The 23,964-nt window shown below is 35.5% G+C and overlaps 1 protein-coding gene across 4 annotated transcripts in view; it reads left to right on the top strand.

Annotated features, from left to right (window-relative positions):
- The window catches only part of FTO (FTO alpha-ketoglutarate dependent dioxygenase), a 231,995-nt gene that overhangs the window by 31,043 nt on the left and 176,988 nt on the right, over positions 1-23,964 (top strand). For all 4 annotated transcript variants that reach the window (XM_039558183.1, XM_019284214.3, XM_010396597.4 and 1 more), the window contains exons 2-4: positions 9,673-9,750; positions 14,669-15,326; positions 23,305-23,448. In XM_039558183.1, the coding sequence (XP_039414117.1) occupies positions 9,673-9,750; positions 14,669-15,326; positions 23,305-23,448 (880 nt within the window). The remainder of the gene's footprint in view (positions 1-9,672; positions 9,751-14,668; positions 15,327-23,304; positions 23,449-23,964) is intronic.

The raw sequence follows: 23,964 nt of genomic DNA, 5'->3' as shown, positions 1-23,964 counted from the left end.
TAGTCCTCTGTGTGCCAGCCTCTCTCCTTTTCACCTTCAGAAATCCAGCCTGTATTTGAGAATACCGTGGAGAAAGGAAGAGATGATTTTGAAAAGATTTGTTATTACTGTACTACTTCACATTCTCAAAACACAGAGGTAGCAGCAGGACTATCTAGAGTCTTAGACCAATTAGGAATTTAAGTGTATGGGTAGAAAGGACAGGCAAGAGTTTTCCCTGAACAAATGTGAAAGGAAGACTTAAGAAATAATTTTTGTGCATTTCTATTTTAGTTGAGTAATGCTGTTCTGCAAAATTACACCTGAACATTGCAAGTGAGGGTAAAAGTTAATGAGAAATAAGATCTGTATATGCAAATACTAGAAATGAAAACTGGAAATTAAGTATTAGCCTTTTCATGAGTCAGAATAGCTTTATTAAAACAGCATTATTTGAAAATGTAGGAGTTCTTAAGTTTGTTCAAAAAATGTATTCTTAAGCAAAATCTTGATTTGCATATGAAATTCACCTGGATTTGACACAAAGAAAATGGCTTAACAGAGATCTACTTCTTTTACAGCACATCAGTGCTCTCTTGTATGTTACCTCTTAGTATACCCTAACATTATTTACATAATGCAAAGATGGCTTAAGAATAAAATGTGAGTAGCCCTTCTTTTAGCTGTAGTTCTTTAACCTTACCATAGTACTGCAGACGTTCTCAGTACTGTGAAATACAGATACCAACAAACCCCTGTTTTTTTGGATTGTGAGGCAGAAGAGGATTTCTAACACCAAGGTCTCCTGATTCACTGACCACTGGTGACTGGCAAAGTGATTAATCAAAACCAAACTGAGGAACGAGATGCATCAAACTTTCAGTCAGTGTGGCTTTGCTGCCTCCAGTTTATTTGGTTAGGCTGCATGTGCAGAGCTTCTTAAGGAAGTATGAATGATTCACTGTAGTCTGCTGGTCTACACAGTTTGGGAACCACTCATTTATAAAAACTTTCAAACTTGATATGAGAAAAAATTCCCATGAGGGAGAATTCATATTTCACAGAGGTGTCTCCTCCAGTGCCTAATTATCCTTTCTTTGCAATTGTGCTCCCTGTTTCTGGTCTGAACTTGCCCAGCATTTCAGACCCTGAATTTTGCTAATTGTTACCTGCCAACTTAACATTTAAATGTTAGCTTTCTGTTCCCCATGTGGCTTATTTCGGAGACTATGAATAAAACAAAGTCTTCAAGCTAAACAAAATTAACCAAGTCTGAATTGTTCACTATGACCAGTTTCTTTAAAAGACTTCTTTTTTAAAAAAAAACCCTTTTTTCAGCAAACCATATGGCAATATCTTTCTTGAATTTATATACCAAAATTCAATTCAACAGTATTTCATAAATAGTTGTCTTATAAAATTGAGTCAACAGCTGTAGTATTTAGGTTTTCTAAATGAGTGTTACCATCATTTGACCAATGGTGTTGTGCGTTCAAAATTAGGAAAGCAGTATGTAATAAATACAAAGCAGTGTCTGTGCATTTATGACACAGGTCACTCTTATAAATCATAGAATCATAAAATACCGGGTTGGAAGGGGACCTCAAGGATTATCTGGTCCAGTTGTGTAAAATGTTACAAATTGCACTTCTCCTTGCTGAATACTCTTGTACAAATTTTGTTATGTTAAATTTATGTGCATAATGTGATCTCTAATATTTATGTCCCTTAAAATACATTGTAAAAAGTGATGCAACTGTATTAACTCTGTTCTCATGTGTATCTTCAAAAATGATGTCTCAGTTGTGCTGTTTTGGAAAGATATTGACAGTGAATTCATTGTAACCGTGATTACACATCAGTGGTTACCTTTAAATTGTTTTGGGGAGCATGAAGCTTCTGCTCAAAGCCTCCCCTAGTGAGAAACATTGAGAGGAAAATTTGAGTTTATCATGTCCTTGAAAAGGGCAAAGCACAAAGATTGAAGAGCAGAGGCAAGAAGCACGAGGCAAGAAGTCTGATGCTTCTTCTGCAGCCAAAACCCAGGGGACTGGCATTCCCCTTCCTTTGGTGCATTCTTTGGCAGTGATTTTGTTAGCTGTGGCACACACTCTCAAGAATTATCTGGTAAATGCCTCCCTTAAAATACATCAGCTATGTGCCTGGTGAAATGTGACTAACACAAAAGAAAAGGGTTCCTGAAATACATTTCCTTTTATCTGTAAGGCTTTAAACCATCTTCTTGTCTTTTCATGCTGAAGTGAAGAATACAGTTCTGCATTCTGTAAATATGTAAATATGATGTCTTGGAAGGCTGTAAAGGTCTTCAGATTTCACCAAGTTTGTAAGTGTTTTTAGACTTTCGTAGTGCTTATTGTGCTAATAAAATCTCTGGAAAATAATTTGGTTCTGTAAAAAATACCAAGAATCAACAATTTTTTAATGGCCTGCGAAGATGTTCAAATACTGTGTAATGGGCATGACAGTTACAGTATGTGAAATTTAATGCTCTAGCTCCTTATTGATCTTCCTTGTAGCCGATTGCATGGCACATGCATTTGCACTTAAGACCTGCTCTTTCTACATTAACACTATCTTCTGCAGTGTCATCCAAGGGCAGGTTAGAAGCTGCATTTGATGCTAAACTGAAGTATTTAAGGAAATATCTGTATTTTTTTCTTATCCTTTTCACTTTACTTTTGACTGCTTTATCTTCTGGGTGATATTTTAACACTTAGAGTTTTTTTTCCCCCCCTTTTTAAAGTATTCTTACTGCACATGGATTGCTTCTACCATTACGCATCAATGTATATAGAGACCAGCAATCCTGCCAGGCTTGCTGTTTTTTGGAAATGATGAAAAGCTGCAAGAAAATTAATTGTATCTTTGATTTTGCTGGTAGTTCTGAAAAACTCTTTTAGTGTGACCTGCCAGAGTTTGTGTTGGCAAGTTCTTTTTCTGTATCTGCAGAAGTTATGAGCCTGTTGCAAAGGTTATGAATCTGCATTTGAAGCTGTGTCAGCCCTTGGGTTTCAATCTGGAGGTCCTTGTTCTGTTCTGTGGTTGTTGGTCAGTGTGTTTGCTCTTACTTTGCTACATCAATTAGATACTGAATCCCAGTGGAGTTTGTAGAATTCCACATTGCAGATATGCACCACTTCCCAAAATAATGTGGTGATCTTTAATGTTTCTTTCTGTTTCCTTGAGTTATTCAGGGAGAAATAGCACCATGTCAGCATTATTTTCCATTCTTAAGCATAATATGCATCTCCTAAGGCTGCAGAGATCTAGTGCCATGTGTCCTGGTAATAGATTTCCATAGAAGTTAGGAACCATCAGTATCTTTATGTCATTAGAACATGAGATGAACATGAACAGCAACACCTAATGTATCCTTGTTTCAATATTAGCCCTTGTTATAGTTTTTATTTTATCTGTCTTTAGTCTTTATTGAATCTTTTGTCTGTTAAATATCGTTGCTTAGTATTTCACAGCTGGTCAAACCCCCTTGGTTTCTTGGGACTGGCTGTGTAGGGGTGTTTTTGCTACATCATGCGGAATTAGTAATTGGTAACAGTCACTAAGGTTTCTGTCTGCTGATTCTTTGGAGGTAAGCTGGTAAAGAATTGCTAGATTAAGAAATCTAGTTTCTCAGAAACTATTGGCTATTTTTTAGAAACCGTGCAAAGAAGGGCATGCAGAAATGCTCCAGTGCCCTTAGCTCTTCATTGTGACTCACAACCACATTGAACTGAAAGTATCCACTGTCTTAAGTATTTTCTGAAGTACACGTGTGATCTTGAGTCTGTATGTATGAGAAGAAACCAAGAACTGGAGATCTTAATGAAGCTTGTTCATTTTCAAACAAATTTGAATGTTCTTACTTCTCACCTAATACACAGAGCTGACCCATTTACTAACTGGTACCTGCTGCAAGAGGATGCATGGATGATAAGAGGGAACAAGACATGGATGATGGAATCAAAGTGCTTGCAGTGATGGTAGAAGAAGTAGTTTATTCACAATTATGTGGAGGAGGCTTAGGGACAGCCCAAATTGTCTGTGTTTGAACTATTTATTACTTCAAATTTTAATTATTATGACTTACAGTGCTAATCCATGTGTGACAAATCCACACTCAGCTAGGTAAGGAAATTGCCGGTTCTGTTCCATTAACAGCCACTGGCCAAAGGAACAATGTTCCTGTAGGTTAAAACAACAATTAAGGGGCCCTTAACACTTAAAGGTGGGGAGAGAGGGGATACTGGCAGCAGACATTTTTCACACATTGCTAAGCTGCTTCAATGCATAAATTAACTCTTAGTTCAGTTACATCGGTTGAGTGTGTTGTGCATATGCATGACTGGTCTGTGTGTGTGTGAACCAAAACCTGGGCCTGGTGATTTATGAGAAAGGGTAAGAGAGGTTGAAATTAGTAAGTAAAGCCAAACAGTACCTTTGCAGCAGAGAATATCAAACAGTCTTTGAGACAGCTACTCTCAGATGCTGATGTTAGACTTGAGGTCTTTGTGTGGCAGTGGATTGTTCATTACGTAATTTTTTTCGTGCCCAGGTCACTTGAACTGTATTTTGTCACTTCTGTAGCTGGATCCATTTGTTCAGTGGAAGAAAAGGATTCACTGTGGTTATAGTAAATAACAGGTATAATTTATTGTAGTATAATTAGCAAGTGAATATATGGGACAGGAAATACTGCTAGACTGTTGTAGATAATTTTAATATGAGTTTACATAGAATAATAATAATGCATGGTTTTTCCCTTAATATAAAAATGTTTTTGACTTATATTAGGGGGGTGGGGAGGGCAGTTTATAGTATGCAAATGTGGTACAGTATGGTCATATATCTACCAGTATTTTTGGGAGGCTGTATTGTAGAATGTAGCACAGACAATGTTTTTGGTAAGTCTTGAGTGTAATGAAGGGTAGGCTGGCAATATAACATTTTCATGTCAGTAAATGGTGCTGTAAAATTGGCCAGTCCCTTAAGATCTTTTGATGAGTAGAGTTTACAGAAATAATTTGAAGAAAAAAAAAATTCTGAAATCTAATATATGTGATAATGGAGAAATAAAAGCTGTAATGGTACATTTAGAACGCATTTTTTATTACTTGATGTTCATTTCTGACATAACTTGTTTTAGTGAGCCACTTGAATGTTCTTGGTAGCTATGAAGTTTTAATAGCTAACACTTGGAAGGCCTTGTAGTTTAAACAAATGTCAACTTCAAAATCACATTCCTTCCTTAAGAAACTATCCCAATTTTATTTAAAAAAAAAAACAACCTGACATGTGAAAGACTGTTAGGAGGTAACGTTGTGGAAATTCCTGTAAAATGGTGGCTTTTTTCTTGATGGGGTCTTAGTATTGTGTCACAAAATTTTTGCTATATGTTTAATCGTCCTCCTTTATAAAACTGTTAAAGTATTTCAGAGCACTAGTCCTTTGTTTCATGCAGGACTTGAAAGAAATCCATGTTTTATTACAGTTGATTAAAAAAAAAGAATGAAAGGGAAACAGAAGCCCTAATGGACATTCTTATATGGGTAAAAAAGGTAATAGGACGGAGAGATTTTTAAGAAAACAAAGGTTTGCATCTGAACTGTGATTCAGATCTTTCTGTGATGACAATAGGCATTCTCAGGCATTCTGAAGCTGATAACCCTTGGGATAATGAAAGACAATTGGGAAAAACAGTATTGGAGAAGGAGATGATACTTTCTTATGCTTTGAATAGTGGGTCTTTTTTTAATATCTATCCCTGAAATTTCTGCAAACATATTGGATTGCATTAAAACCAAAAAAATTCAAGTGTGTTACTAGTTCTGGTACCGAGTAGTCTCAAAAGTGTAAAAACTGCAGTAGGCAGTTAGCAAAACTTTTTAAGATGAAAAAATGGACAATGTTTTAAGAACTTCTGATGAAAGGAGTTGAGGCAAAGGGGCTGTTGTAATCTGGGAGTGGAGATGATGTTCCAGAGCAGCTACACAAACCTTTTTGCACCCTCACCTCCACCAGTGTGGTGTTCCCACTTTTAGCCCCAGCAAGATCATTTGTCAGACCTAGATATGAGATAGGCAAAAAAAAAATCCTTTTTGCATGGATTTAAGTCTTCCTTGTGTTAACAATTGCAATTGCTTCAATGAATTCTTCAGTACATTTTATGCCAGGTACTTGGGGGAAAAAAACCCAAACTTTTGCTTAATGTTTTCAGTGGTTTTACGTGTTAGAAATTGTTATGGCATTGCAGCCTTAAATTTGTTGTCAGAACTAATTTCAGTAATATTTCAGTGTGATTATAATAAATTTAGTTTTTTATAGTATATTGTTTCAGCCAAGAAAATTATCTGTAAATTGGAAAATAACTATTGTTTTCTGACTTGCTTGATGAGGAAACTAAGTAGGAATTCTTTGTTGGAAACAGTAAAGTCTTCATAAGCCTTTATAGCCTAGATATTGAACTTCTGTCTTACAATTAAGAGAGAAATGAAACCTTCTGAGAATGGTACTGACACCCCACAGGGAAAAATGTCAGCTGTGAAAGTTTTTATATTGTCATGCTTCTTGGTCAGAAAATGTCATTGAGTCCCATCTTTTCCTTACATCACTTAATTTGAAAATAGAAAAACGTGTGTAACATAACTGCATTTTGGCTTGTACTTTTGATGTGTCTTAGTTGTGTTTCCGTTACTTCTCTTGCTCTGTAACATACAATGCACCACTTCTCTTGCCAGGAAAAATAAATAATTACTAGTATAGTGATTGAGAGATTCCAATTATTGATATTCCACTTGCTGAATTTTACAACTGTCTCATTAATAATCCTATTTATTATTAATAAATGAGCAGAGATTGTTAATGTCTGCAGGATGTTCGTTGCACATTCTAAAACTGGATATTTGTGCTTCTGATCTTCGTTGCAGAGTCAGTTAAAATAGCTCCAGAAACACTCACAGCAGCCCACAAAATGAGTATTTGCAGAGGTATTTGCCTTTCTGAAAGCCCAAGATGAGCACTTAACAAAGTTTCTAAAGCAGTGCACAGTGCATGGTGACAGGGATGGTGCACTTTAGATCGTCTTTCATGTATTGGCGTCACTAATGTGTGTATAAAAATCACACTGTTTTTTAAAATGTAAGAAATATAATCTTGGTATTGGAATAAATTGTTCCACTGTTGATAACTTCTAAAAGGTAAAACTCAGAAAAAGGCTTTTTAAGAAGCCTGATACCTTCAAATAGAGGCAATTTTTTAGTTTTTATTTAGGGGTTTGTGTGTTTGAAAAGCCAATAAACAATGCTTATGTAACAGTGCTTAGACTTTCACATCAGCCAGCTGGTATAGCCAGATACTGAGTTTTTCTTTTTTTTTACTTTTTGGAGGTATTTGTGAGTAGCTTGATGTTTTTGACATCTGTGTGACAGCTTCTTGCATAAGAGATGAGCAGCATGTTATACCACCCAGCTGTGTGTATTAGTCTGCACATCAAGCTGAAGAGCGGCACTTAGCCAGATCTGACAATCAAATGTGAACTACTACTACCTATACACAAGAGTGCATTTTAATGTTATGTGCTTTTTGCCAAGAGCCTGATACTTGACAAAGAAATTGTCAGAATCTCTCTTCTTCCCACTTTTTTTTTTTCTTCCCACAGATGTGAGTCCATGTTAAAATATCTTTTTTTTTTTTTTTCTGCAGTTTAATATGGTTTATCTTACAAATAACAAAGCCAGTCTAATGTTTTCAGCAATTTCATGTAATAAAGTTCTGGCAAGCTTTTGGTAATAGAGGAGTGTAATTGTTTTAGAATATGCAGAAAATCAGCATGTCATTTTCTGCCAACTTAATCTGAAGTTACAATCTGCTGGGTTTCACCAATGACTTCATGTCAACATACCAACAACCTGTCCCCAAAGAAAACTGAGGACATAGAGAAATTACACCACTAGTTCAGAAATGTCAGTGCTGCTCTTCTCAGGCTTGTTAAGAATTGGTGCTCAGCGCATTGTGAGTGTGGAGATGAGTGAGAGCCACCTGCTCTTATTGTAGTTTGACTGATCTATGAACCTTAAAATCCTCTACACTTCCACCTGACTTTAAGCCTCTGTCATCTTTCTTGATGCTTAAATTTGAATAAATGGAATTCATTGTCACAGAATTCAGTTATACTCCAGAGTTCAGCTTTCCTTGTTTACATGTTTGTTATAAGCCAGGAATTAGATACTACATGGGATGTTTTTTCTTCCTTTTTTAAATAGTAGTGCTAGAATAGGGAAGATCTGTTTTGACCTCCTTTTGAACTTGGTTTTATGAAAGTGTTAGTCATACCTTTTTTTTAACTTAGTCTGTTTCCCTTTGTATTATATCCTTAATAATCTTTTTAAAACAGTATTCCATTTCCATCTGGTCTTTCTCTTACAACGTAAAAATATTGAGTGAGCTGCAACTTGAGTTGTTTCTTGTGCTAGTGTTTATGTAGTTGAAAGTATGCAATAAAAATAAGAGCTTGAATCCTGTTATATATTTAAGCATTATGGCATATACAGTTTTATGGTCTTTGATTTGCAAGTAAGTCAAAATTTGTTAATAATCAAAGTTTGTAAAAAGTAATCCCTGCAAGCTAAAAGAAAGTAGAGGAAGGAGTTTATTAATTTTCTAGGCCAGTACTTCCACTGCAATAATTTTTACACTGTTGTTAATCTGTATTTATACCGAGTTAGCGTTGAGTTAGTCTGTGAGTAGATAAGTGTGAATGGACCTGTCAGGGATCAGGATTGTTTGAATCCAAAATTCTGATGGCATGTTTCACACATCTCTTGCACTTTGCAAATCATTAACACAATTAACTATATAGTGCCACAAAAAAATCTATTTTGATTAATTAAAACCTGAAAGACACAATTTGGAGAAAAAGCAGGCTTTTGTCTTAGCAATTTATTAGTGGTCACATTGACTAAATATTGGTGGAGATGCTCTTAGTCTAAACCAGAAGTAAAAATGGAGTTAAGAGAACAAGGGGACAGAGAAAACCTGTTTACAGGTAGGTGGTTCTTTGTGCACTCCCAGCATCAAACCAGATTTATGGCTGTCTGTGGGATAGAAGGTCTTGAGGATGGCATTTTAAATATTGTCAGGCTGTGGGGGCTTTGGGGTACAGTACACTGTGCTTTCTTTTTCCTTCATAAACCATTTCAGGAAATATTTTAGAGTGCACCCAACACTGGGGCTCATTATTTTAATGAAGTGGGTTATTGAGCCATTTGATGAAATACGAGCTTTTTACCTATTGGATGCACAAATTGAAGTAAAAAACAAAATGAAAAGGAAATAAGAAATTAATGTGTAATTATAAAGGAGGCACGGGTCTGAAGAACATGAGGCCAAGATGAATTTTGATCAGTGTAACAAGGACTGATTATCTAAAAAAGAATTTAGGAGTAAAAGTACTCACGTGCTCTAAAACTACCTAAACTGAATTACTGCTTTGTAAGTGGAGAAGTTCCATGGATTTTTAAAATTCGTTTTTCATTGTTTAATTTTCCAGAATTGAAGGTAGTAAGAGAAGTAATTGCACATGGTTTTGTCATTTTACTACAACTACTTTTATACTTCTCTGTTTATATCTTGGTTTTTAATCTAATTTTCTGTTTCAATTTTACCCCTCCAAAACAGAAGAAGAAACTTCTTGAAGAACTTGGGGAGAATAGGCTTCCATATCTGACACCAGCCGATGCTGATTTCCACCAGCTGGTAACGTATTTCTTTTAACTCGTTTTAAACTAAAATGGCTGTTTGCACTGAACAACAAATAAATCTTCCTTTGAAGAGACACTGTGAAATCTGATATGAAAAAAGATATCCTGATGGCTGATAATGCACTTCCAGGTGTGCGAAATAAGATCTCTAGAACTAGGATATTCACAAATGAGAACTTAGTGAACTTCTTTTATTTTTAGGTGTTTACCCTCAGTACCAGTAATGTATAACAGTTAATCACAGTATCTCATGCTTTGTTGAAACAAAATCCATGTCACCATTCTTTTAATTTATTGTTTTCTGAGTGGTAAAGAGACTTTTATAGCACTTTTAGTATAATAGGGGGAATATTAACATAGAAATTTAAATTTTAGGGGGCTTAATTCTACTTTCCAACAATAAGTAATTGTTAAGACTTTGCTTACAAAACAAACTGTGGAAACTGGAATGCCTCAAATGAAACCCAACAGAAGTAAGATCAGGCCCAGTAGCCACGTGAATAGTAAACCAAGTGAGTGTATGGAAGAATATAATGAATTAATAAGTTTTCTGCATCCATCTTGGATCTTTCTACATCAGCTACAGAACTCAGGGTAGGTTCAATCAGATCAAATTGGATCATGGTAAGACAAAAAGGTGTAGGAAATCACCTGGGTGTTTGAACAGCTCCAGTGAACATGCTCACGTTACACGACACAGGAGCGGTGCCTGCCCTGTGTTGATACATGGCTCAAAGATGGGCAAGCGGACAAGAGCTGGGAAAATTTATAAGAGCAAAACAGACGGATTTTTTTTTTTTCTTCTTTCTTTACACAAAAGCCCAAATACGTTCCTTTCAGTCTTAAACTTACGCTTATGAAGAAACTCTTCCCCCTTTTAAGAATCAGGCAGCTGTCTTTTCTCCTCCCTAGTCCTGTTACATTCCCTCCTGTTTGTTCTCTTCTATCTCAGATGCTGCCAAGAGCTGCTTTGCCCAGCATCTTTTTTTTTTTCCCCATCTTTGTAAATTCACCTTCCTGTGGAGTTGATGTGAAAAGAGAAGGTGGAGTCAAGGTTGCCCAAGTGGCATCTCTTTTGCTCAGGGTCAGTAACCCATAAATGTAGAAGACAATGGGAACAAGATAAGCAGTAAAATCACACCTGTTCAAGCTTTAATTAAGTTTAGATAAATTCTTTTTGCAAATATAGAATTATACTTTTTATGTAGTGTTTGTGTGCATACTAGGTATTTTTAAGTATATATGATAACCATAAGCATCACAAACACCTTTTAAATTCTGTGGTGGTTATGGAATGTTACTTCAATCACAGCTGTAGAAATTGAAAGTTCCATGATGCTTAAATGCACTACAGCTGGAGAGGCAAAGAAGGGTGAGAGCTTGAAGACAACAAATCGGCAAAGTAAAATATCACATATAGTTTCGTTTTATAGTCTGTCTTTCCTGGACAGACCTGCTCTGCTCCTTGAAGGATCCACCTCTTACAAAACAGTATTCTTTGAACAAATTGGAAAAGTTAGGTAGGATGCAACAAAAAAAATCTGCCATATCCTGTCGGGTATGGAAGTGTACAGGCTGAACAGAAGTAAGAAATTCCATCACAAGCAAAACTTCCACTGACATCCTCTTTCAATGTGTTTTGCCTGATGAAGGGTTTTGGAAATGGGCCCCAGGCCATGAGCTGAAACAATGTAGTGTTTAAAGCCAGTACTGAACAAGAAAGGGCTGTAGCAAGGTAATTCCCAAATATTTGAAGTGCAGACTATCATTTCATGATGAACATGGTAGTTTGCTTATCAAGGGTCCTTATTGCTGATTCCTAACTTTATCCTGTCACGCGAGTCCATAGGGTGATTCTCTGTGTTGAGCATCACCAGCAGAAGTGAAAGCATATTTAAAGTCTTGTGTGTAACATTCACAAGATGATTTGAGCATCAAACATGCTTTTTTTTTCTGTCCTGTAGTTGCCTGTAATGCACCCACTCCTTTCAGAGTGAACAGTGGGTTGACCTTTAATACTGGCTGTCAGAGTTACAACACAGAGTACATGATTACTGCCCTTCCCCATCCCCCTGAAACAACAAGGTGTCTGGTGTGAACCCAGCACTCACCCCGTGTTCTGATCCTGTAATTCTTTCCTTATGGAGGGCACAGTACGGGCACTGGCTGGGGATTTAAAGAAGACCAGGCTGTTTTCATGTGATGTGTTGGAAATTTGTTTCCACTTCCTGATTTCTTTTGAGATACCTTAATGATAAAATAGTTCTTAAGCATGTGATCTTAAAGCACAACCCAAAGGTAACATGCCTCTGACTTGGCTGGCAACTAAATGTGCAAGGCATTACCTCTGCAGTTCAGGAGGGAAATACAATGTTGTTACCTTTGTAAAAATCTGTGTTCTTCCTTTCTAGTCCATGTTTTCAGGCGTTTAATTGCTTTACGTCATATTGTTATTTCCCTCCTTCTGTTTCTAATAATTGTTAGGAATTTCGTGTGTGTGATTCATGTCAGAAATTCACTGTATTTATATTTTCATATAAATGGTTTAAAAATGTATCGTATTAGTGACTGTTCAAATATACCATAATAGCATATGTAATGTGGTATGATTATGTCCAGTATACAGAATTATTTAAAGAAATACTGGGGTACTGCTATAGCATCTGTTAGTGCTCTTTCTTTCATACAGGGCATTTGCATAATGAAAGAAATAATGAAGTAATAATCTTTATATGTCACAATATATAATATTCTGTCATTATTAAGTAGGATTGTGAAAGAATATTTATGATTCCCATCAGCTTGTACCTACACATCTGACTGCAGAGTCTTACATTTACAGTTACTGATTTCACTAGGTGTTGTTTTTAAGGATTTTTTTCACTGTACTGTTCAAAGGCTGGACATATGCAGCACTGATAGAAACAAAAGGGGCAGTTCAGGACCTCTAAAGGAATCATTTCAGGCTTTTGACAAGCTCAGGTGAACTTAGTTTATCAAGTTTGAATTCATTTCTTTGAATGAGAGCTGGGATCCACTGTTCTGGGATTGTAGAGAGACCTTTACACAGATCTGGGACTCTTTTGAAGCTTTGATGTTTGAAGCTAAGCATGTAAATACAATTGTCAGAAATTATTATCTGTAGATACTGTTACAGGTTTTTTTTCCTCTCTCTAGGAAGCTAGTTTTTGGAACCATAAGAATGGATAAAGAAAAGGAGTTAGCTTCACTGTAAAAATTTCACAAGGAATGGTGGTGAGGTTTATAGATAAACCAAGATTTATTATGTGTAATGATTATTTTTAAAATAGACTTCCTTTTATGTTCCCCTTTTTAGTAGAAACAAATGATCCTATAAAGCCAGCTCTTCAGTGTTGTAGGATAACAGTGCATTATGATGCAAAAGTCTGTTTTCATGCAGTGGAAAATGTGCATACTAACTGCCTGGTTTGTGTTTTTTAAGGGCACGTCCTTTGGATTTTGAAATTAATTTCCTGAAAGACGGGTTTGAATGAGACTTGGAAGTAGATAGTACTAGTAAAGTGGGTTTGAGTTGTACCAGAAGGAGCTCACAGATGGACTGTAGGTCAGTGTGGTGCTTTGTGATGGTGACTTTTATTTGTCTCTTTAAAAGCACTTTGAACATAAGCTATTAGACCAGTAGAAGTTTTGACAGGTCAGTTTTGTGCATCCATGTGCTCTTGCCCCGTTGCCTAATGCCTTCAGATTTCAGTTTACCTTAATATGTGTCCCCACACCACCATCAGTATCTACCTTTTATCCAGACTAGTGATTAATTTTTGGAGAAAAGGAAATAGGTGTGGTGAGTGCTTGGGAGCTTCACAAGTGCTAATTGATACTTGATACGCTCACATTACCACCCTTCCCTTACTGGGGGCACTAGTTTGCATCTGTTTCTTTTATTTATCTATTAATTTTAATGAAATACATAAGAACTCACTCTTCTTAAGCACTTATTCTCCAGCCTTTTTCCAGTTTGCCAAACAGTCTCAGCAGTAGTTAAAGCAGACTTACAGGCAACCAATAAAAAGTGTGATTATGTGATACTCACTTCCTTAGAAAACCAGATTAACAAAATAAAATTATCCAAGCCTTCCTGGAGTGGGAACCACTATTGTGCATACAAAGCAAGAAGCTGCTGATTAGCAGTGTTATACCTTGCTGGGAGTTGTTGCCTCCACACACGGCTGGATTCTGAACTCCAGCTGATACCAAAGCTGGTGTGGTCACAAGAGGATATGAGGAAAAAGGATATTACAGGTAGGGAGCTGGGGAGGAAAATAAGTCTGGACATTTTCTGTTATCAAAAGAGAGCTTTTATGTAAAACAGGAGAGCTGATTGGCAGACACTAAGGAAAGTAAAAATAGAAAGGACCAGAATGTTAGCAGCGGATTTTTTGAAAATTTACATTTTGATGTTGTTATTTTTTCCCTGAAAAGTATTGCTATATAAAACTATTTGAGTTTACATAGCCCTCTAGATTTCTGTACATCAGATTGAAACAGAATGGTCTTTGCAACCATTGCAAGAAGAAGAATCACTTTCTTACTGCTCGATATTCTATTGTTTATATACTTAAAGGCGGCATTATCTACAGATTCATCAGACGAGTTATATGTTCTACTGAGTTCTTCTGGAGTCTTCCTATTTATTTATTTGGAGATTTGCCCTGCTTATGCTCTCTGGCTGAAGCCAGTGATACATATCCACAGTTTGTGCAATATACTGAAATATGAGAAAAAATTAACAAGTGCTGGCATCTGTTTCTTCACCACATTCTAGACTCATGCTTGTTAACTTGACAGCTTTGCCTTGTCTTGAAATATCTTGACTCCTGTAAAAAGAATAATTATTTTCCTATTTTTGTTGTTTGGGTTTTTTTCTCCTTTAGTGGAAGACCAAGTATTCCAAGCTGATTTTCAGGAAATCTGATATGGTACCTGAAGAGCTCCATCAAATGGTACAAGAAAGCTTTCTGACCTTGCGAGAACACAACTGTTTCTTCCAAGATCTTGTAAGGATCAAAGGAAAAGACTTTCTTACTCCAGTGTCTCGTATTTTAATTGGAAACCCGGGATGCACTTACAAGTACTTGAACACAAGATTATTTACAGTTCCTTGGCCTACTGAAGGTTATGATATAAAATATTGCAATCCTCAAATACATGATGCTTGTAAAGCATTAATGAGACTTAATGACTACTTGCATATTGAAGCAGTCAAGGCATTACAAGCACAAAATTTGTTTGAGACCAAAGAAATTAAAGATACTACTGTAATAGATAGGGAGCAAAGTTTTGCTACTTCTCTTACAGAGCAAGGGTCTGTTTCAAAAGTTCAAAGTGGTGTTTGTGTACCAGAGGATGACAGAAGTCTAAAGAACAGAACATCTTATAACTTGACTTTATTAAATTATATGGATCCACTACAAATGCTGTACTTGAAACAAGAACCTTACTTTGGAATGGGGAACATGGCAGTGAGCTGGCACCATGACGAGAATCTGGTGGAAAGGTCAGTGGTGGCTGTGTACAGTTACAGCTGTGAAGGTGAGTGATGGGACTTGAACAGTCGCAAGAATATCTGAAATCCCTGAAGCTGTCCTCTGTTCCCTTGTGTGTATGTACATAAGCACACCTGCATGCTGGTCTAGACTTGTCACATGCTTCTGAATGCATTGTGGTACCTTTTGTATTTAAGCCTTATCTTTATTTCCACTAAAACCTGTACAAAATGCCTGTGTTTACTGCAGCTGGCTTAGCAGTTGTTCTCTAAGTAGATTTAAAAATTGGTATAATTAACTCCCTGACTAAGAGCCAGGAAATCAAAATCTTTCAAATACCTTTCTCAGGTTAATGCATGTGCATGTTTTCTATCCTGTAAAATGTTTCATTGTAGTTGAGATCACCGTTTTTATGGTGTTATTTATCACACACAGACTTGCTTTTCTTTATGCTGATTTTACTACTCTTTTTTCTTTGGAAAGATCATTTTCAGTTGGTTTTGGATAAAAGTATCACTGTATTTACTTAGAAGTATATGCATTTTGTCTAGGCATGCTGCAGTGTTAATGCGTGTTTTATGGAGGAGTTGCCAACATCTCCCTAGCTGGGAAGGGTGGACACTGCATTAAAACAACTGTTGTCTGACAGACTTTGCAGGCTCTTGCTTATTTTAAAACCACTTGTGTACAGTGTTTTGGGGGTGGTGATGGTAAAAGTGCAGTTGAGTCGTCATTAAATATTTCATTTTTAGTTTAAAGTACCTGTCCCATTTTTATCATTATTTAAGAGCAGACATGAGGATTTTTTGTTTGTTTTGTTCCTAACAGTGCTTGAACAAAGGCTTGGATTTTTGTTTAAATGACTCTCAGTTTTGCAAACATAAGATTAGAATTTAGACAGTTGATCTTGAATTTGCAAATGTTCTGTTCTGTTTCATAATTGACAAGGAATTTTTTTTCTTCCAAAAATCCTGTGAGGTTTGCTTTAGAACATGGGAAGAATTCATGTTGACTTCAGTTGGTTTTGACTAAAGACTGTGATATAAAAATAATAGGTTATACTCCCATGTGCATTCTCTTATTGTCTTTGTTACTAGTTTTGAAATTCTTGGTTACTTTTTTACTTAATATACAGCTGAATTCATATTCTTTATATTTTCCTCGATATAAAACATCAACTGGCTTAGCAAACTGAGTAGAAGAGATTTCCTGACAGATAAAAGTGTAATTTTCTTCATGAACTTCTTTATGTCGTATTTGTCAATGGTGTCAAGTAGATGTGATGGGATTTTTTTCAGTAGTACTGTAGAGAAATATTTTTTCAGTAGGATTTTAAGTTAAAGAAACCTAAACATGAACTTGAAGTAATAATACTGTGTATGAGGATTTATTGTAGTATGTTTAAAACTTTTTTCTTTAACATAAAGTTTGCTTATGGAGGGGGAAGAAAGTGAGTCCCTTTAAGTTCAGAGAGCTATAAATTAACAAAAATGAAAGCTGCTATGTTTATTCATAACTTGTGAGTTGATTTTGTTTCTTTTATTCAGCAAGTTGAATAAGTAAAAATTATGGTGTTTTAAAACCACTGCAAATTCTGTAGAAGATTTGATTGATGTGGGTAGACAGAAATACTTTATATATTTAGACTAAAAATTATTTTGATGTCTATGTACAATTAATGTTTTTGCCAAATACAAGGTCTTTTTTCATAAATATGCTTACAATTAAAAGTTTGTATTTTTTTTCTGAAAGGTTTGGAAATAGACATGAAAACAAAGAAACCAGCATCTTTCTAGTAAATAAATTGATTGTTCTATCATTTACATTAAAAAAAAAAAAATTAAAAGTCACTACTTAAAATTTTGCTGGTTTTGCATTGCTCAAGTTGGGTTCTTGAGCTTTAGAGGGAGATTCAGGTGCCTGACATGGCTATGAAGCATCATGGAGAAATGTCCTGCAGTACAGCTCTGTGTGCAAGCAGTTCACTCCCATCTCTGTGTTCAGGGTGTGGTTGTCATTGTGTATCCTTGAAGCAATGACCTGCTTATTCATAAATTGGAGGAAATGAATCCTATTTACAGCTTGGGAATATGGTTTTGTAACTGAAGTGACAGTAAATATTTGTTAACATTTTGTACCCAGGGCATCCAAGAGGATTTGATTTTAGAGAAATAGATTGTCTTCTTGCTTTTCTGATTTTCTGTTTACAGCTTTCCAATGCTGGTGGTTATAAGCTCATCAACGTTTATATTATTATTATTCTTTCCAGTTCTCTATAATGTCAATGTTTTGATGGTTTTCTGCAGTTCAGAAAGACTTTCAATATTTCCTATATCCTTGCCAGGTCTCCATAACTCTGAAACATGAGGTTCTCAACATCTTTTTGAAGAATATTCTTATATCTTTGTAGAATCATGTCTTGACTTCTCTTATTTTCCATAAACATATTTAATTTTATGCTGATAACTTTTATTATTACTTACTCCATTAATTCATTTAGTATTGAATTAGCATTGAATTCTCAGTGTAGTGTAAAAAGACTGTCACAGACTCATTACAGGATATATAATCAAGAGAGTAGATGTAATCAGAATTTTTTTTATGGAACTATTTTTCCTTTAAAAGATGTAGATATGCTGGATTAGTAATTTCCTGGGAGAAAACAGTGATTCTGTGGGAAATGCAAACAGAAATTAAGCACGTTGAAATTTGCTGGAACTGGCTTGATTCTCTTTTCTGCCAGGTCTTGCACGTTTGTTTTGTCAGCTCGCAGTTCCTCCAATCTCTGAGGTGCTCCAAGCACTGAGGGTCTGTGGCAGCCTTTAGCATGTGGGAGCTCGGGCTTCCATGGCTGGTGCTGAACTACCCTGCTGCAAATGCAGAATCCCCAGGTTGTCAGATTTTGGGCAGCAGGAGCCCTTGGAGTCAAGTTGTGGCAGCTCTGTCAGACTGTTTAGAGATGCACAACTCAGCTTATATGGTTTTCTTTTTACTTTCATTTACATTTTTATATCAGTATTTGTTTTGTACCTACTTATTGGATTAAATAGCATTAAAACACATAGTACTGTAATTGAAACAACTTGTTTTCTTGTTTATTTTTTCATTGTTTGATGCCATAATGAAAATTTCATGTTTGAAACTTTGATCAGTATTAATTGGAGTAGAAACAGTTTTCAATATGCCAGAAAAGAAATTTAGACATCAACATAAAGATATTGGAGCAAGCTGATATTCTAATTGGCATCAGTGTTTATTTTCTTGTTTCCAGTGTAAAACTCTTTCAAAGCAACTTCAAATGAAGTACATTTCTAACAACAAAATAAGGTAAAGATTTTGCTTGATGCTTTTACTTACATTACATTAGGTTAAGAGTAGATTGTCAAGTGATGAGAATAGGGCCTCATAAAAGTTTGAGAGGTTTCCTATTAGTGTGTATGCTGCATGGAAGTGCATGAGTGGGAGTGGTGCATATGCAGAACTGAATAGGTTACAGAATGTGTGTTCAATTATACTGCCACTAACACTATTCAGAATTAATTTACGTTTCAGAATGTATCAAGGAACAGGAATTTCAAATTTTGACCAATTCAGCATTTTTAATAACACATTAGCTTACAAATACCCTACCACCTGAGAACATGAAGGTAAAAAAATTGTTCAGGATTTTAATATAGTAAGCTAATAACCCGTATTTATTTCCTGCTGCAGTTATAAAAGTGAATTTCAATCCAGCAGAATAAAGGCATTTTCAAAAATTGGATTTTATCCATGAAAAGTTCCTAATGACCAGATTTCCATCAGGTCATTGTAAGTTTTGTAGGAAGTTTTATTACGTAGCAGAGCACTAGTTGGTTCTAAAGATGTTCTTTGAAGTAGAGACTTGTTTCAGTTACTAACTTACAGGAGATGGAAAAAAATGTAAATACTAGAAGTGTGTCCGTCTTTCTCTTACCTGAATTTCCCACAGACTGTGTTAGAGGTTGTATAAGTAGTTTTCTCTAGATTCTTTACCGTATCTAGTTTGTCTTCTTGCTGTAAGGCCTATTTGCTGTTTAACTCTTGAACTTCTAAACAACTGGCTCTGTCTGCTGACAAGGTAATGTTAAAAGGTTTAACGAACTTACTGTTAGTTGCAGTGATGACTGATCTTGAAAGACTTTTTGTGCTTGTTTCTTCTGTGAAATGCTGTTTGTATGGAAGCAACATCCTGGCACATAGCCTAATGATGGCTATTTCATTTAATTGAGAATAAACATAATTGAGATGCACTACAGATGTATGTTTCCTCACCATGTTAAAAAAAATCCTGAAACTACAAAAGTTGTTCAGAATTTAAGTCAATCTAACTTTGTAGTTGACCAATAACCCTCTTTATGTACTCCTTAATGGATAAAAGCCATGGAGTAGATGTTTTTTGAAGGATTGGAATAGTTTCTAATGTCAATAATATAATAGAAATATTGTTTGTTGAAATAACAGAAATGGTATGTAGAAAATTTTATGTTACTTATTTCTTTAAAAGTAAGTGCATGAAATGGTCATGGCTCTAACTTGTAGCATCTGGCCAGTTGGAATTGTGTTTTGAGAGTGACAAATTTTTAGTGATCCACTTACTTTCACAGTAATAGATTTGAATCCCTGTTGTCTACAAAGAAATCATCACTTGAATAGACTGTTGTAGGTTGTGGGGTTTCTTGTAAACATGTTCTCACTGATTGGATCAAATACAGCCTCTCCTGTATGAAGAGATGACACAATATTCTTTGGTCTTATTCTAGTGCTTTTGTCCCTGATATGTTTGGATACAGCTTTCCAAACATGAATTGATAAGAACATTGTTGACAAAATCTTACAATTTTTGGTTTTGTGAATGTCAGTTAGAAGAAAAATTTAAATGTTAATAGAGTTTAACCTCTTACGCTACGGCTTTTCAGTAATGAGGTAGAGGAAATAACTGGATAGATACTTACTCTTTCCCATCAGCTGCTGAGAAGCAAAACATGTTCTGCTTCTTTTACTTCTTGCATGTGACATATATAAATTGCTATTGAAAGACACTGATAATTTGTATATATTTTTTGATTGAGGAACATGTGCCCAATTTCTTTTACATTCTGGAAAAAATCAATCAATCTGTAAAAAAATAATATAACAATGGTCAGTTGGATTTAATGTGAAAGTAAATGCTTACAGTCCTTGTTCTTAGCAATGTGTTGGCAGTGATTCTATTGTCTTAAGAAATGGTGTGTAAGTTAGGATATAATTTGGCGTTACAGTTTTACTTGAATAGAGATCATTTAGGTTTCAGAGCATCAAAAAAGTCTCAAACTCTGGAAGATTTTGGAGCCAAATAGCAAAGAAACCTTTCAAAGCTTTTACTTTCTGTGCTGTGGAACAATAACCAAAGTAGTTCCAGGAAAACGAGTTTCATATTGTTCTGAACCTAACCATGACCCAAACCTGATAAGATTAGATCTTAGTGCTGGAACATCTCTGAAATTTGAGCTGTCTAGTTAAAAGCATAGTGTTGTGGCCAATTTTCTGCAGCTACATTCTCTCTTTCATGGTTCTACTATAATTACAGGTTTGATGAGGTATTGTTGTTATGTTGTGGTAAGCTTTTTACTTCATGACACCATTTTATTTGGGATGCCAGCTTAAAGGTTTCTTGCAAGCCCAAGTCTGTAAATCTCTGCTGACCAGAATTCAAATTTGCACATAGTTTTGTTATCCTTCCATTAAATACTTGTATATTTGACCATTTTTGTATGGCTTACTACAAAATAAGTTTTTGTTCTTAAGGTGATGGGTATGTACAACATCCACATGATTTATTCTCAAATATTTATGATTTAGATGCATCCAAATGTTTTCACTTAAATGGGAATTGTAATTATGTCAATAAATATGCAGCATTCAGTCATTCCTGAGGTGTCATAGAGAATTTAATAACAACTTCTTTTTATGTAGAAGTTTGTCAGTGCTACCTGGGGATATGCCACAAATGTTAAGGTGTCTTTTTTACCCCTTGCTCTCACTTTCAGGGTAGCTTGCATTTAAAAGCAAGTAGCAGCTTGCTTCCATTTGTTACCAAAATAACATGGTAGGAGCAATCAGTTTCAATTGCTGCTGATAATTATAAGGTGCAATAATTGAGAATACAGAGAAAAGGAGACTGTGAGCTGTATTTGAACTCAGTACTTAAGCAATAAAAAATTTATCAAACTGCAAAAAATAAGTCATTTTAACGAGCACATTCCAAAGGTGCTGGATTTATGAGGAGACCCCAGGAAACTTTGATTGAAATTGCTGTCTCTGATTGTAGTTCTATATTTTATTGGTGCCATATTGTGAACAGTGCTGCTGCCAAAGTGAATGGGAAAGCAGCATAACAGAGAGAGTTAACCCAGAAAGGTTACTTCTTTTTATAATATCCATGATGTATTGCATTAAAAATGCCTTGAAAGCCATCCTATTTGCAGTTTTCAGAAAACATTTTTCTTAAATTAAGTTACGATTTATCTGAGCAGGGTAGAAAATATGAAAGCCCCTTGAAGAGTTTAGTATTGATTTTTCTGAGTATTTGTTAGCTCTTGTTTTCTCATTTGTGTGCTCCTTGATGGAGGGGCCTAGAGCTGCTCCCAAGCCAGAGCTTCAGTGGGATGAGATCTGCAGCAGTGAAGGGAGTGAACTTAAGAGACTGTAAGAATTTTCACTTAAGAACATTTAGATTGACTCTTTAATAGGCTTTATCTCTCTGCTTCCTGAATTTAGACAATATTTAATTGACATAGTAGTTAATAAGTTAATTGTCTTAATTTTCTAAAGGCTGCCCCCAGCCAAACAACCTGCAGTAACCATGTGAGGTGAATGACATGAATATTTTTAAAGTGTGAGTTTGTGGTCACACTTCATGTGTGCCTCATGAAATAAGAGCTATACATCTTTAATATTTTTCTTCTAGAATTAAATTTAGACGAAAGTTTTAAAAATCATTACATGAAAGCATGTTTCAAGTGGACAGTGAAATGGACACAGTTACTAAGTTGTAAGTAAGAATTGGGCATGGTACATAGTTAATTTCTAACTGTTCACTGCTGGTTTGTGCCAACTGCTTATTAAAACTTCATCCTTCCTCTGTCAAAATGCGCTGTTACTTTAGCTGTAAAACTGTTACACCATAGCTCCCAAATACCTTGTTATAAATGCTGACTGTATCTTTCAATTTATACTGCAGTGAAGTAAGCTTATGAAAACAGTTCTGAGGGATTAAGCTCTAAATACTATTTCTATGCAGTGGATTATTTTTTCCCCAAGCTCAACATGTTCATGTTGCTTAATGATAAGAAAAGTGTTGTGACAAATGTATTGAAGCTTCATTGGCTCTTGCACATGTTATCTAGCATGTTTGACTAGTAATTTTGAGAAAAGAATGACAAAGATGGTTCCAAGATTTGCTTTGCTGGTCTAGACTGTGTTTTGTAACCATTATTTCACCTTACTTTGCCTCAGATCAAGATTTGGTGAAATTGCAAGTACATAAACAAATGAAATTGTTCCTAAAATGCTTTGGCAGTTTGACTTGAAATTCTTTCAGAAGTTATCTAGTGTTATATCAGCGTTGCTGCATTTAAAATTTTTTTTTCCATGCTTATAGTTTTAGTAATGAAAAAAACTAAATTGAGTGAAGCTTAACTAAAACTCCCCTTACATGTGCTTGAGAATTTCAGAAAACCTTGAGTCCATTACAAGCCTTGACTTGATTAGCCTTTGCTTGGTAGTTAACATAAACTTTTCGTCTTGGTAATGTTGGTTGCAAAACAATTCTTGATCTCATATGGCTTTTTTTTTCTTTTACCTATTTTGAATTTGGAGATGATGATTATAGAAAATTGAGATTATAGAATCTTTAAGCCTATTAAGATTGTACCAATATGGGGTATCTTTAAGTTTAAACCAGAATCTGTGTTTATGATTCTTACCTGTTCTCTCATTTTTGTGGTCTCTCTCTCTCTCTCAAGATTCAGCCATAGAAGAAAGCAATGAACAAGAACTGAAGGGAAGAGACCCAGCTGTTTGGCACGTAGGCTTGAAGGTAGCATGGGACATAGAGACACCTGGATTAGCAATACCACTTCACCAAGGAGACATCTACTTGATGCTTGGTAATTTTTAAGGACTAAGAAGTTGAAATTTCTGTTGAAAATAGAGAAAATTACATTTATGTTAAAATTAGTTACCATACCTTCCTTCCAGTTAGGGAATTTCCTTATTTAGAAAGACATGAAATCTGTCTGGAGTATATAATAAATTCCTTCTACCCTGCCTACTTACGGAGTATTTTAGGGAACTGTTTTTCTTAATGTTGCTTTCACTTCACAGCTAAGAAAGAAATAGCCTTTTTTCACCTTTTCTGTCTGTTGTGCAGTCAGAACTACTAGTCCAAGTCAGGCTTCAGACCATAAGCAGAATTGCCCCAGATCATGCAAGAAGTTGTGCTGTATCTGTCCCATCCTTGTATTTCTAGATGTTTTTTGTATTCTTAATGCAGTTTTTCTGAGCATCTCTCATGTTCAACAAATAAATTTCTGTTCTTCACCTTGGCTTATTAAGTGGCTCCTGTATTATGTAAGATGTGAATAAATGTCTTAAAGTTTTCTGGTACCATGGTTCTTGAGGTT

This window comes from Corvus cornix, chromosome 11 (genome assembly GCF_000738735.6).
Source record: "Corvus cornix cornix isolate S_Up_H32 chromosome 11, ASM73873v5, whole genome shotgun sequence".
NCBI classification, from domain to species: domain Eukaryota; kingdom Metazoa; phylum Chordata; class Aves; order Passeriformes; family Corvidae; genus Corvus; species Corvus cornix.
Note: the sequence above shows the minus strand (reverse complement) of the source record. Positions and strands in the feature narration are given on the sequence as shown.